Genomic DNA, 15,778 nt, shown 5'->3' on the forward strand with positions numbered 1-15,778 from the left:
GAGTCAGTGCTTCTGCCGGTGCAAATATATTTGAGCCTTAAACCTTTGGTTTGAGCTTTGTTGGTTGAGTATGTTGTAGACAGCACTGCTACTGCCGTTGTAATGCAGTCTGTTGGAAGGTTAAATTGGTGTTTGTTCTTTTTGCTACGTAGGCTACTTCTACGTCTTTTTTTAAATGGCCCACTCACTTTGCACTGGCCCAAAATACCCTACTATTTCTGCCTACGCCACTGTTCCAAGGGTTATTAAAACAGGAAAAACAAAATAAACTCTTTAACAAATTCGAAAACCACATTAAATATCCACCATAGTCTGTAATGACATGTTTAGAGTCGACGTGAAGGCTACGTGAAGCGTTTTGACGCGTGCACGCCTCCTCTGCAGCGCACAGGTGACTTCATTTAAAAGTTAATGAACCTCGCTGTCTGACAAGAGAAAGCAGGTAACCTTGCGGAAGAATAAAGTCACCGTGATCCGTGTGAAAATGAATAATAAATGCACAATGAGTGATTCAGAACAGCAACAAGTAAGTCAGTCAAATTTAGCTGCTTTTTAATGTGTGAATATTGAATTGAGCGAGCTGACGGTCTCATTTTGGGGCGAACACGGCGTGTTAACAAGCTAAGCAGGTATTCATTGCATGCTAAATAAGCATATGGGTCGGATGCCATAAAAAAATAACTTTATTTCAAGTCTACACATCTCCCAAGTGAGATGGAGATGTGTTGGCTATGGAAATGGCTGTGGTTCATCTCAGTGTCTCTGGCTTCTTTGTAGTCAAGATATTTTATCATTAGAGTGAGGGGAATAAAAGGAGAATCGTGCAACCAATTCCTTTGTTTATTTCACAATAAAAGTGGCATGCAATTTGACTGGTAGCATGAACTGTAACTTTAGACAGATGCAAATTGACAAATGATTTAGTCACGTAAATCCTTCACATAAAAGTTTTTTTTTAAGCGTTGTTTTTTTTAAAATGTTTTTTTCTGTTTGTTTATGAAGGTATGTTTTTATGGTCTTGTGGCTTTTTTTGTAGTACTAATATATTTTAACCACACAGGAGGCTGAAAAGGTGTCTCAGCTTCAGTGGCCTGAGAATGGAGAAGACTGGAGCGATGGAGAGGATGGGACGAATATGGACTGTGGGCTTTTGCAGGCCATGGCTGAGGAAGATGAGGAGATAAACATCTACAACGAGGAGACGTTTGGAATGGGTCTGTAGTTATGTTACTCCTTAACTTTTTCCATCATTTGAATATCTAAATATACTTGTTCTCAGATGGACAGTCCTGTCAGCTCCTGCAGCAGGTGTACTGATTAAAAACCTGTTTCTACACTCTAACCCCACTTTTGTTACTACAGCATACACATAAAGACTGTAAATTACACGTCATGTGTTCTTTGAGCAAACAAATCTGAAACCAAAAGGAGAGATATTTATTTTTTGGTTTCATGATGGCACTTCCTCACCATTGGTAATCCATCTATGTAGATGGAGACCTTCAATACAGCCAATCAAATCTTGCATAAAGCAGTGACATTAGTGTGGGCTGGGCAATACATAGATATAGTATAAGATGAGATATCTTTTGGATATTGTGATATGACAATTTTCCTGGTTTAAAGGCTGCATTACAGTAAAGTGATGTAATTTTCTTAACTTACCAGACTGGTCTAGCTAGTGTGTATATAAATGTTGTATGTGTATTTGCCTTTACCCACTTAGTCATTATAGCCACATTACTGATTTTTTTTTTTCTTTCAAAAATCTCATTGTTTAAAGCACCAGTTTTCAAATCTACAATATGTCCACAATATCTACAGTATATTGAGAGATTTGGTCAAAAATATTGTGATATTTGTTTTCTCCATATTGCCCACCTCTGTCAGCCTTCTATTTTAAACAGAGCAGATGTCACTGAGCCAGACAGCAGCCTGCTTTACAACACAAGAGCCACAGACTTTAAATCACAACTACTTTAGCTTTCCTGCTAAAGTTTGATGTAACTTAGCAACATGAACACATGTATTGATCTGCACCTGCACTTGTTGAATGAGTGACTAAATAAACAGTCACCTGGAAAAAGTGCACCACGAACGTTAGTTTGTGGGTTAGATAGCAATTTAGCTGCTCACCTCTTTCACATAATTGTAACTGCAGATACTTGTGTCCAGTTAGATGCTGTTGTGGCTCCAGCTAGCTGAGAAAAAAAGCATTCCTGATAATTTCCTACCTAGTCTTTTTTATTTTATTTTTTTATAAAGAATTTTAACAATACAAAACATGTTGCCATTGACTAAAAGAAGGGATGAGTAAATTATATTTCAGATGGACTGCTGATCATTTAAATTTCTAAGCTTAACAATCTGATCTTTTATTTATGCCCAAGAACAAAAGTTGGTGTTTATACCCGGCCCCCAGGAAATGCGCTGGGTTTTTAAGCTAATTGCATCACATGATGCCCAAAAGGACTTTTTCCCCATAGATTCACATGGCGAAAGACATGTCTGTAAATCCAGTAGATCTCTTTTTTTTTTTTTTTTTGTAGCGCAATCTCTGCGAAATAACTCGTTTCACTATCAAAATTTGATCCATTTGTTCTGCTAACCTTTGGATAGTCTAGAAGAGCCCCATGACTAAATAATTTAATCCCCGTTCAAGTTAGGGGAACGGCAAACCGGAAGTAGTAGACTCACCCTGCGGAGGTCTCAAGTGCGCTTGCTTGATGGGCCGTGCAATGCGGAAGTACTCGTATCATTTACAGTGAGAAGAGATGAAAGCTTCCTCAGACAGTATTTCTACATGTATTGTAGATCTCAATGCACACAAGACCACAGAGGACACTAGCAACGGTCTCCTTCAGTTTCGAGAGCCATCGCCTCCACCGTTAACACCACCCCCCCCACCAGACCCCAAACCATCATCCCGCCACAGCTCCCTCTCCCCTCCCAGACACAGGCCACAGTATCTGCCCCGAGCTCCCCCAGGCCAGTGTGGCAGAGGTAGGGGACAGAGAGGAGGGCTGGGCAGGGGGCAGATGTTTGAAGACCCAGCTGTGATGAGGACAGTGGAGGGGCGACCAAGCCTCAAGGTAATGCAAAAATAATTGTCTGAAATGTGGGATTCGTCAACTCACTCCATTGCAGTTCATCTTCATTTAAATCGTTTTGCTTTTTAAGAGTCTTGACAGTGCCATAGTGGATTGTGGAATTGCCGTGCACCAGAAAACCTTTGAGGACGATGTAAGTGTGAACTTTTGTGTTGCACTTTAGGCACTGTTAATGTTTCCTTTCATTGCTTGATTTTCTTTTTCCTTTTTTTTTCTTTTTCTCTTTAGTATATGGCACCGTCTTCCAGAAAGATTACAAGAATCTCAGGATCAATACTTCAGGTTAAAATCACTAAACACATGTTAAAATTTGTGACACTTGGTTACTTAAACCATTGTTTTGTTTTTCAGGACAGTGCTATAGTGTGTGTGATTGATGGTCACAGAGGCAGAGGTCAGCACCCAACCTCCAACTTCGTGGATTTGCCGTATCCTGTCTCTCCCTTTAGGGACAGGAGAGGGGAACCCAGAGGCTCCTACTCCAGAAGAACCTTTGGCCAAAGAAGCCCCTCTCAGGTAGAGGATTCATCTTAACACATAATCATTTATTTTAAAGGAACAGTTAGACATTTTGGGTTTGAGAAGCGTGATATCCCTGATGTCTGTATAATTTTAAAATTAACCTGTAAAGCTCACCAATTACCATGTTGTATCATGTTAGTTGAATCCATCCAGACAAAGCATGTGTAAATAGGACTTGAGACTTCATATAGTTTCATCTCTACTGTGAGGTTGCCAGGCAACCAGTGGAGGCCGCGGACATTGTCTATGCTACGGTTATCTGGCCGTCAGCCTATCTATTATCCATATGTCTCGCTCGCTATAAATCTATGTATTTATCTGTAATCTGTGCGATCTACTGCTGAACTCTTGTTTTTCTCTCTCGGGCTTTGGTCTGTTGTCTCACCAACATGAAGCAATACATTGCGGGGGGGAAAGGAGAATCATTGCAAACCGCTGTAAAATAGGACGTACTTTTTTGTATTCTATTCAATATTTTGATACCCAACATCAAATACAATTGATAACAGTTTAAATGTTTATTACCAACAAGCAAATTGTGCAAATTTGTTGGAACACAGACTTTAAGTCTCCTCCTTTTGTGGGGATTTGTCGTTAATAGATTAAACGAATTAGGTATTGCATGTTATGTGGTGAGCCTTCGAGGTGCTTGTAGGGGGATTTTGTTGTGGACCGAGCCAGGTTAGCTTTTTGCAGTCTTTATGCTAAGCTAACCGGCGACAGGCTCCATCTACAAATTTACTTTACAGAAACATCTTCTCGAATGAATATCAACCAAAAGCCTAAAATGTTAAATAATTAATTTAAACCCAACACATTGTCTGTCAGGTGTTGCCTGTCAAATTCCCTCTTTGAATGATAGTGTATTGTTTTTCTTGCAGATGCATGCATCCATTGTACCAGGATCACCCATTTTCTCACGTCAGCCGTTAACCCCACGGCAACATTACAATCAGGTTATTCAATAACAAATTAGATCTATTTGGATAAATTAAAAGCCATCAGTAATTATATTCATGAAGAGATGAGCAAATGTCCTTATGTCCTGACTCATGTTACTTTGTCCTGAATCAGACAGGGGGCTTCAGGTTTCCTATGAACCGGCCTTGCCCCTCCACCCCTCAGTCTTTCACTCCTAAGATGATGCAACTTCGCTTTGGTGCCAACTCACCAAGGCCGTCCTCCTTTTACAGCCCCTCGTCTAATCCATTGCAGCATTTCAGGTGTGTAATGCTATTTGTATTTTAAAGGGATGTTTGACTTGTAGCCTGAAATATTTGTCAGCGAAGGTTTCTGAGTATGAAGTACATTTATGACTTGGCAGTCTTATTCATCCCTCATGAGTGTATATAAAACTCTTCATTGACCTTACATTTATACATTCTTCTGTGTAGCAAGGTTTTCTCCCCTTTCTCTGCTTTGCCCGCCCAGAGAATTTGGCCTACCCATGAGAAAGGGACATCATGGCTTTGAAACAGGCAAAGTGGCAGTTAAAGGGCCCCCCCCCCCTTCTCCTCAAAAGCTAGACACAGAAATGGCACGTCCTAAGGAAAGCTCATTGTGGGACTGTTTCTTGTGGCTTTAATTCTGATCCAATGCCTACTTTTGGAAAAGAGACTTCGGATACAGTATTAAGGAACCACTAAAGCCTATATAAAAGCATCTAAATAGCACCATGTCATGGGACCTTTTAAGTATGTACAATATGATTTGTAGGCTAGGCCATCAAACAATACTTAATTCAAAATTGTATTTTGCCTTGACTATTTCACTTCTGCTGTTTTAAAGAATGCACTGGCCCATTTTGTGATTTTTGATAAATTGTGCGGCCCTAATTGGTGTCTTTACTCTATGACTACGTTCATGTTATGGAGCACATCATCATTTTAACATGGAAACTGAGCGTTGAATGTATCCATGATACTTTTTAATGTGAAGTTGTCTGACCCACAGGTACCCGGGTCCTGTCACCCAGCTCCACCCACAACATAAACGACTACTTAGTCAAAAACAACGCATATTCCAAAGGTTGGTGCTACATCGTTTAAAGAACTTGATTTTTTTTTTTTTTTTTAGATTCAGCATGTAATGAAAAAGGAAAGCTTATTCATAGAACTATATGACTGGTTTATAGAAAACCAGAGGACTGGGATCCTTACTGTAATTTTATGACGGCCAAAGAGAAGGAGTGGATCACCAAACTGCAGATGATTCAGTTGCAAAGTGAGAATCCATACCATGAGGACTACTATTACCAGGTAAGAAAGTGTCTTCATTAATCATTGTATCTTTTAAGCCAAATAACCAACCTTTTGCTTTTTATTTAATATATTTATGCTAAAAGCCAATTCTAGAGTACGTGACCAAAGCCAGAGCATTTTATGGCAACATATTGAACTTTGTCATAGGAGTACTATCGACGAATAGAAGCTAAGATGGCAGAGGAGGAGCTTGGCATTAGGAGCAGGAGGGAGCCACCCAAGCTCACCACACCTTACATCACGAAAACTGACGCTTACGACCCAGGTTTTTCTCTCGTCACGTTTTCATGCCATTAAACCATATTATTCTGCATGTGATTTGCCTAGAAGGTTTCCTGTTGTCAAAGCAAGGGTGTATTTCCACTGGGGAAAAATCCAATTTTTCTGGCCCGCACTTTTTTCTCTGCACATTCCTTTGTGACGGTCTGGCCACCACAGTTCGTATTTGAGAAGATCTGGGGTCTCATTTATAAAACTGTGCTTAGGATCATTACTAAAAGTGTAAGTACTCCCAAAATGCAGTACGCCCCCAAAAATTCAGATTTATACAATCGTGCACATCTGTAAGCAAGGTTTCCTTTATAAATCAGATTACCTACAAGTGTGCGTATGTGAATCAGCCTCTTATTTTGCCCTGCACAGGCCTGTTTGTTGACATAGTCAATGCAAACTGGGGAACTATATGATATCCAAACAAGTCTTAGTGATAAAGTTGAACATAATAATATTTAAAGAAAACACTTAGCTGTAAACAGCTGGTTACCGCCAGAGTTGCAAAGACCTCATATTTGGACCGGGATGGCACGGTTCTGGATTGTTGCCCTCTACTGGACCCAATTCAGTTCATAGAGTGCTTAACGGCTGTATTTCCAGAGTTTGATATTTGATGATATATGGACAGTATACTGGATATTTTAACTAGATATTTAGTTGTTAGATATTTACTGTGTTCTGCCATTATCTAATGGTAGGGTATTTGATGCTATCAAGTATTCCACGCTGTCGGGCCATCTCATGCTCATGCGCTTGTAGCGGAGAATGTGACGGTGAGACAGCGCCAGCTAAATATTAAGAACAAATTTTAAGATTTGAGTTGGAATTTACAGGTTTAAGCGCAATTAACATTGCTGGATTTATTGTCACAATGTGAATTATATGGAGAGAAAACGTGTGTGAGGCATCAATACTTAAACATTACGAGTAATCATTATTTCATCAGTTACTTTCTGTGGTCTGACATCAGTTCACCGCCTCACCATCTGTGTCGCCAAATCCCACATCAAATTTGTGTACGCATGGGTTAGTTTGGGCGGGACTGCATGTTCAGTTGTTTTTTTGTTTGTTTTTTTATATATATTGTATAAATCACAACCTTTGCATGGGAAGTGGCACATGCACATTTTCAGCCTTGTTTTGTTCGTAAGCCACGTTTGTAAATAAGACCCCAGAATTGATAAAATGTTTTATTACCGTGCGTTCAAAGAAATAAGCTTTAGGAAAAACTTGTTTTTTCAGGTTGAAAAATTAATCTATTTTAATGCACTGAATATTCTCCTTTTAAAATATGCCTTTTCATGTTTTATATTTTTTAAATTGTATTGACTTAATTGTGTACGCCCCACTTCTGAATCCAAACCTACACTGCGTGTGAACGGATAATGCAACATCTGTATCTACTCTAGCTTGCTGTACGTGTTTTCTTCAACTATAACATTCGTCTGCTATTCCAGTGGTGCACATTGAGGGCTCTCTGGGTCAAGTTGCTGTATCCACCTGTTACTCTCCTCGCCGTGCCATCAGCGCAGTTAATGCAGTTCAGGCTCAGGGTCCACTTGAGGTGACTGTTTTGTTTTGGCATCTTAAAAGTGTATTAATCCACCTTCCTGCATACTGACTTATTTCCACATTACAGGAACAGAAATGCATCCAACAACAGCGGTTAGAAGTCCTCAGCAAAATTGAAAAGGTACCTGCTGCTTGCTTGTTTTAATGTAGTGAGGTGCATTTTATTTACCATCTCCACTTCCCCTGCAGTTGTTCATGGTTCTGTTGGAGGTCGAGGAGACGGAGAGGATGAAAACCACAGTCTTGTCTGAAGCAGAAGAAAGAAGGTTGACTGAGAAGTCACAGAAGAAAGTGGAGCACATCTACTTCCAGCTTCAACATCACAATCCCCTGTAAGTATATACTCCCTGTCTTTGGCTAGAAGTGATGCATGTTGTTTTGTTTGTTTGAAATTTTAATTTGTCTAGCTTTCCTAATGAAGCTATACCATTAGTTAATTTATTCGAACATTGTTTCAATTGAATTTGAGCAACGAATTTTCACAAATGTTTTGATATAGAGATTCTGGAGTGGAGTTTCTTCCTTTCCTGCTCGTCTCAAAAGGCAAAAAGCTTCTCGCCCGTCTGCTCCCATTTCTGAAACATGATACTACACTGAAAATCTTGAGCGTTGTGACGTCTAACCTTCCCACGCTGATGAGCAGAGATCCAGAAGAGGTGCTCTACTTAGCTCAGCTGCACAAAGACTGAGTAAATGCATTCTTTGGGTAATTATTATTGTGAATGATCTTATTGTCCTCATATCCTTTTAGGACCTGCCAGTGCTTTACCCGCCTCTTCGAAATGCAATTGGTGGGCTGACGTTCAGTCAGCTAATTGGTGTCCTTAAAGATTTGACATCATCTGAGTCTTTGACGACATACGAGTCTCTCACGCTGGCATGTCAGAATAAGGTTTGTACTTTCGTTTTTATTGTATTCTTTTAAAGGGAACTTTTGAGAAGATTTCTCATTAATTTATCTTTCTTTTCAGTTTGGACTGTCCTTGCTGTATGCTCTTCTCTCCCAAGGAGAGAAGCTTCTGTCCTCAGGTGTTCCTCTTGAGCCCAGCATCGGCGACTTTGAGGCCTGGTGAGGATTTTAAGGGCTAATATTCCATGGCAGCAGATGATTTTTAACATCCTGTTATAAGATCTTGGCAGTAGTGTTTCTGTTGTCTTTTAGGACCGACACAATATTCCAGGTGGCGGGACAGCTCTCCCAATGTTCACTGGTGGAGCCACTGCTTCTGCCCTCAAACCTGCTCACTCTGTTCTGCCGTTACCTGGACAAGCGCACTGTGCATCAGCTAAAAAGCAACATTGAGTAAGTCTTTTTTTTTTTTTATGTTTTGATACAAGAGGAGCCACTTTTCACACTGTATTCAAATTTGTTAATGTATTTGGACGTAGATCTAAATGACATTATCAAATATCTTTACTTAGGTCTACAACCGGATTCCTGGCTCTTCCATCTTAAGGTGGACATAAGCTAACGAGACGCCTAGCTAATGACCAGGTTGTATTGAGCACTAGAGTTGAAGGAGCAGAAGCATAGCCCTGGAAAAAAAACAACTCCTCAGTGTTAATTAGTAACAAAATAATGTATTGTACAAAATGTTCTTCCCCCCCCCCTCATCCCTTCACATTTTTGCACACAAACTGTTTCTCTTTTTTTAATTTCCTTTTTTTTACCTGATCCTTTTACTTTCCTCCCTTTGGTCTTCAGTAGGTTACGTCAGTGCAAGTTATTCTGAAAATCACAGACCTGATTTCTTTTGTTTTAACCTTCCAAAACAAGTGTTGTCATTTCATGTGATTGCCATATACATACTGAGTTGATCATTTTACATTAACTAGTAAATGGAGCAGATTCTTTTCTGTCTAACCCCAGTTGCATTCAGGATGAACTTGAGGTATCACTTACTGAGATAATGTGTTATATCAAATATTGGTGACCAGGTTGAGGATTGTATAGTAATTTATGATTGTACATCTGAACCTATGTTTATTATAATAACCATTTAAGGAAGTTGTTATGGCATGGTCCATCAACATAAGCAGTGCAGTTTTGTTTTTTGTAAAAAGGCATACATGTGTAGCAATACTAAATATGATGTATTTGATGTAATTTTTATTTATTACAGTATATTCATTTGGAAACGGTCGTAATTTATATTGCACCCTTGTAGAGCACTTGCAACACAAATAAAAAATAAAAAAAATTCTTTACAAAATGCTCAATAGTCTAATCAAGTCTGCAGAAAATGCATCTTAACACACACTATCTGCTCTTTTGTACAGTTTAAGTTCTGGACATCAGATTTAATTCAAGTCTGGGGTTGTGGTGTAGTGGGTCTTAACTTACTCATTTTTCGGGGAAACGACTTAACCCTAATGTTCTCCTGCAAACGGAACATTACAGTTAAGGTTTATCACCTGTAATACTTAATGATTTTTCCCTAATTTAATAAAGTGCAAATAAACAATGTTTCAGAGGCGTGCTACGGTAAATGACGCATGGTTACCACTTTAGCTACATACTAGTGTGGTGAGTGGGTATTTTTGGTCTGGAGCACCTTTTTGATCTACCCAACGCCTAGACGCAAGGAAGACACCGGCAATGCCACCCGCTGAGTTTCACCCCAAGAATAGGCTTCGATTAGCTCAATAGTTAAATCACCAAAATACAGAAAGCACACGGTTCAACTTGTGCTTTCAGCCGGAGATGTAGTTACGTTTTAAAGACAATCATTTTATTTATACAGTTACTAAGAACCTCAAATAAAAAATACAATACACCCTGACATTGAGGAGTTGAGTGCTGAGGCTTTTACTACTGCGGTGTGGAAGGACAGGGTCAAGGGTTGTGGGATGTCAGGGAGAGATCACCCCAATCACATGTGAAAACTCGCACGCACACACTGGTGAAAACTCAAAATAAACCATGAGGGGGGGGGGGGGGGAAACGCAGGAAACCGAAGCAACCACAACCACCCCTGGCGCTCAGCAACTGTGTGAAAAAGAACTTGATTATTGGGGGGTGGGGGAATAAACCAAACCAAAATATATGAAAAACAACTTCAATCTAAGGCAAATCTAGGCAGCCAAAAGTTGCTAATGGCTGCCTAGAGCCAAACAAAAAACCAAAGATTAACAAATAAACCATGAATTTTCAACAGAAATGACTATCAGAACATAACCAAATAGAAATTAACCAAAAATCCCTTTTATGCTAATTTAACTAAAGAAACCCATAAACAGAAATCCCAATTGCCACACAATTCATAGGCAGGCCAAAGAAATGCAAAACTATCGCGCGTGTCACAATGACACAAAAACTAGTACGTCCCTGTTGGGCAACAGATCCTGATGCTGAAAGGCGCGTGGAGGATTTTAATGCCTGAAGTGAGTATGTAAAGCCTGACAAAACGGCAGCATGGCAGGGAAAGGGGGGGCTAGTGCAGACACCAGCGCCGGCAAAGCAGTTTACAATCCTGGCATATTCGGCCTACAGGGAGCTATGCACCAACACACCACCGATAGTACAGCTGCAGGGGGCCCACAGTAGGACGGCCAGTTAAACAGGAGAATATCCAAGAGAATGAAAGCGTTTCCCAACCTACCAGCAGCAAAACTCAACCCGGTTCTGTTGCAGGAGTAGTTGGTTTTGGGACAGGGAGACACTGCAGAAGACAATGCATGCTGTAATGCCCATTCTTCTAACACAAACACGGTCTATAGTAGAGTGCCGTAACAAGTTTGATCTTAAATACCACAAAATTACACTGTTACTGCTCCGTCCAATGTCCCCTCTCAGAGAGCTCTGCCCTTCTCTTCGACTTTGTGCCCCCAGTTTAGCGGTGCAAACTGGCAAAACAAAGAAACGAGCGCAGCTCCGCGGTGGCGGTAAGTGGCAGCCAGTTTACCAATACTTGCACCTTACTTGGATCTGTGGACACACATTTGTCAGAAATGACATGGCCCAAGCACTTCCTGTTGGAAGAACACGCATTTGCTGAGTTTTGCCTTCAGGCCTTGCTGCTGAAGCCTCCCTGGCACTACATTCAACCTCTCTAGGTGCTGTTTGATTGTGGAAGAGAGAACCCAAATGTCGGCTGGCACTGCTGGTCACCAAACATGCGTTGCATCAGTCTCTGAAAAGTGCTTGAAACCTTGCAAAGCCCAAACGGCATGCGATTTCTCTCAAAAAAGGCCAAATGGGGTCTCAAAACGCCATTTTTGGAATGATCCTCCTTGGAAACAAGGACCTTGTTGTAGCCGCTGGCGAGGTCCAAAGTGGAAAACCAGAAGGCACCCGTCAAGGCATCCAAGGGCCCATCGATACGAGGAAGAGGAAAAGCATCTTTCCTCATTTTAAGTTGCCTGTAATCAACACAAATACGCAGGCTCCCGTCCTTTTTCTCAACCAATACAATGGGACTGGCATAGGGACTGCTGCTCTCCCTTAGTACCCGATCCTCCAGCAGTTCATTGACATGGTCCTTGACCAGCTCTTACTCCAAGGGGGAGGATGCGCCTATGCCGTTGCCTGTTTCTTCCTTGGGTCTGGGCATTGAGTGGGCCGAAAATCCGCTCCAGACCAAAAAGTCCCACTCACCACAATAGGATTAAATAAAGGCAGATGAAAAGGGTGAAAACAGTTATTTGTACTCATACAGCAGTGGTGTTTTTGGGACCTCAAATAATGAAGTAAAGAACAAAACACAAGCATGAATACAAAGTTACATTGGCAGCATCCATGCAGGGCATGGCTTAGTCATACTAATGAACTCTAGCACACATTAAAACAAAATCTGTGATCCAGATTGGATGTTTTTGCTGAAGGAAGTCGGAATTTAACTAAACCAATAAGCCTGAGTTCTGTGCTGAAACGCCAGTGTGTGACATTCCTAAAGGAGAAACTGGCAGCAGGACATGATGTGACTGTAGATTGGTAAAGAAAAGTCCATTACACACATTTCTATACAGAGCAAAACTGAAATTAGAGTTGCTAAGAAAAGGGATTTGCAAAACACACAAGGACGGTTTTGCAGTTTTTACTGTGATGGAAGAGAGAAAATATATAGTAACAGTGGTGTGAAGCAGGGAGGAACAAAGACTGCCTTAATATAATAAATTACCTGTTTAAATGAGATTTTATATACATTATATAGCTGATACTATGTGCATGACTTCAGTGCTCTGCTAACACTAATACTTTGTAATGTAGGCCTAATGTGCCCCTATATGAGCCCCTATTTCTCTTGAACTGTTGAAATATCTTTCTCTTTTTTTTTACAGGGTTTTTGCTTAGTCAGTGGCAGACTATATAAAGACTGTATAAACTGTTAGTGTTGGCACTCAGACATTTATTTTCTTAATACTATGGAGTGGGTTGGATTTTGGGTCCACGGTGCCTAAACTGTGTCCCTGTGTGTTTTTACAGATTTCTATGGGTGCATTTTAGCCTTTTAATAGACCGGACAGCTGTAAACAGGAAAAGGTTGGGCTCGAAACCTGAGCTTCTTCGTTAAGGACTGAGCCTCCGCAGATGGGCGCCTTGTCTCCCAGGTGAGCTACTCAGGTGCCCCTGTTTAAAATAAATGTCAGTGCAAAAACGGCTATTAATACAAATAAGTGATGTGATCAAGTCTGACAAAGTATTTATTTAACCTTAAGGTAACTACAAGTAATACTGAGGACAGGACGATAGTGTGCTAATTGGTGTGTCTCTGTTCATTTTATATTTAAAAAATGGACACATTTTGTAAAGCCATGTGTTTTACACAGTGGTTAGTAAATTATCTGGTGTTTTTTTTTTTTTTTTTTTTCAACGTTCATCTTATAAGATTAAAGTTATCTTGATACCATTTCATGCTCAGGCCTCTCACTGCGCTCACAGCTGTCAGTCTGGGTTTGTTTGCAGCAGCTTTAAAGCAACATTGTCAAGTGAGTGTTAAGTGAGTTTTATTTCCAATGCCAACCAGCATCAAACACTCCCAACAGTTGGCAGAGTCATCCGGCTGTCAGTCAAACCCTCAAGAGTCAGATCCTTGTTGGGCCAGTCTGCCTCAAACAGCTGCACACATCTGGGCACGAATACACATTGCAGATATGGCTCTGCGGAGTTAGGAATGTCCTTGTTAAACAGTGGTTGCACTGTGGTCTTGAGCTAACGTTTTTTTTCCCGGTACCCGGAGCGACACACTAACATCCTGACCCCCTTTAACCAAACCCCACTGTTACAGAAGCTATCTTCAGCATAGCTGTCTTTAAAAAACCTTAACTGATACAAGTTGGCATTGTGTCAATTCATGTTATTTTTGTTTTAAATCGTTCGTTGTGGTGCTCAGCATGGATTTACACTCATACTGTAGTGGGAGAAAGAAACGCACTATAATTATTTGTATTAAGTCTTTTTGAAAACCACCCTGAGAACATGTATGCCACTGTGTGGGAGGTCTACATAAGATATCAATGTGATTGTGTTCACACAAAGATTTGTAGGTAAATAAATGACTTGTCTTTTAAGCATTTCATGTCAAACTATTCAATAGTTTTTGAGACAGTTCTCTTAAAATCACAAATGTGAACCTTGAGGCAGCACTAGAGAAAGTCAGGAGATCACTGAAGTCATCAGGATTCATCCTCTGGGGGTGACTAAACATTTTTATTATGCAATTGTGCATGCTGTTATTTAAACAAATTAATTAGTAAGACTTTGAATGTCAAATTATCTGTACATGCAAGTCAAATATAGTCAACTCAAACATCTACAATTATTACATCAAGTATTATTCCACTCATCCCTTCAGCTGCCAGTAAACACTTTAACAGCCGATCTGTAGAGGAGATGAGAAGCTGAAGGATCTGAGAAGGAATTGAAAGACACATTTGTTACCAGGTGGTGAGTAGTTAGAGAGTAGTAGACATATGGTTTGTCAGTGGCAGCAGAGATGGTGAGGGACTTTGTTAAGCCAAGTATGTGAGAGGTCTGGGTGGGCTCGGAGGTGAGACGTTAACCTCTCCTTGACCCCTTCAAAAGAGGATTTGGACATTAAGTGAGGAATCTATGTGAAAGGCGAGATTTCTTTCTCTTTTAACTTTCTTTTCTTTCTTTAAATATACAGGGAGCTGCTCTCACCAACTGTGTGTGTGTGTGTGTGTATTGGCTGTGACCATGGCGACATTATGGACGGAGAGAAGCCTTGGTGGAAGACCGGTCTCACTCACAGTTTCCATCATCTCTCTTTAAACTAGCTTCTCTGCATCTTGAGATGATGTCATTTCTGTCAAAGTCTATTCACAAATATAACTGCGGGTTTTGTACAACCTGACATGTTGCTTACTGAATTCTATGCAGTATGTGCTCTTTGTATTTGTTTTAGTCCACAGAAACCATTGAACAAAATGTGTCAAAGTGCCTGCAAACGCAGATCTTCAAACTAAATATTGGAGTAAACTACTGCCTATTCAGATCATTGCACATACAAGTTTAACTTTGTTGGGTTCTGTTACTGTGGTACAGTCATTAAGAATGGTTCATGTCTGCAAGTGTGGGTCTTATGTCTGCTGTTTATGTTTCCATGGTGAGGCTGTTCTGTTTGCTGTTCAAGGTTGTTTTTGTGCATTATGGTGTGTTTTGATATTATGTGACAGTGACTTCTGTCATCTTCTACATGCTATATTTGAATTTACTACTGTCATTTTTAATATTTTAAAGCAAACTTTGTTTCCAGGTGAGCAATTTTTTTTTATCTCTTACATTATTGCATAATATTAGGAAGCGTTGGCCAACATCCTGATCCAAAATATTACATAGATGAATTAGCTGTGAGGATATATAAAGTTGAAATACCATGAGAAAGTACACCACCACTCAAAAGTTTAGGGTCACTTAGAAATTTCCATTGCTCTTCATTATAGACAGAATACAAGCTGAGATCAGTTGCATTGTTTTTTAACCAGGGCAGCAGTTTTCAGATTAAATCATGTGCTTACATAATTGCAAAAGGGTTCTCCAATGTTTTCTCAGTTAGTTGGGCAATGTAGATATTGCAT

The 15,778-nt window shown here is 40.2% G+C and overlaps 1 protein-coding gene across 1 annotated transcript; it reads left to right on the plus strand.

Moving 5' to 3' along the window:
- The first annotated feature begins 412 nt into the window (after window positions 1-412).
- On the plus strand, window positions 413-9,494 carry patl2 (PAT1 homolog 2). Its single transcript, XM_034861129.1, has 19 exons — window positions 413-526; window positions 1,061-1,214; window positions 2,815-3,092; window positions 3,181-3,243; window positions 3,339-3,392; window positions 3,462-3,626; window positions 4,514-4,588; window positions 4,707-4,855; window positions 5,586-5,660; window positions 5,767-5,890; window positions 6,041-6,158; window positions 7,624-7,730; window positions 7,806-7,859; window positions 7,928-8,070; window positions 8,238-8,394; window positions 8,490-8,630; window positions 8,710-8,807; window positions 8,901-9,041; window positions 9,161-9,494. The coding sequence occupies exons 1-19, from the start codon at window positions 485-487 to the stop codon at window positions 9,192-9,194; spliced, it is 2,172 nt and encodes a 723-aa protein (XP_034717020.1). The 5' UTR covers window positions 413-484; the 3' UTR covers window positions 9,195-9,494.
- Window positions 9,495-15,778: the final 6,284 nt, after the last annotated feature.

Source organism: Etheostoma cragini, chromosome 21 (assembly GCF_013103735.1).
Source record: "Etheostoma cragini isolate CJK2018 chromosome 21, CSU_Ecrag_1.0, whole genome shotgun sequence".
NCBI classification, from domain to species: domain Eukaryota; kingdom Metazoa; phylum Chordata; class Actinopteri; order Perciformes; family Percidae; genus Etheostoma; species Etheostoma cragini.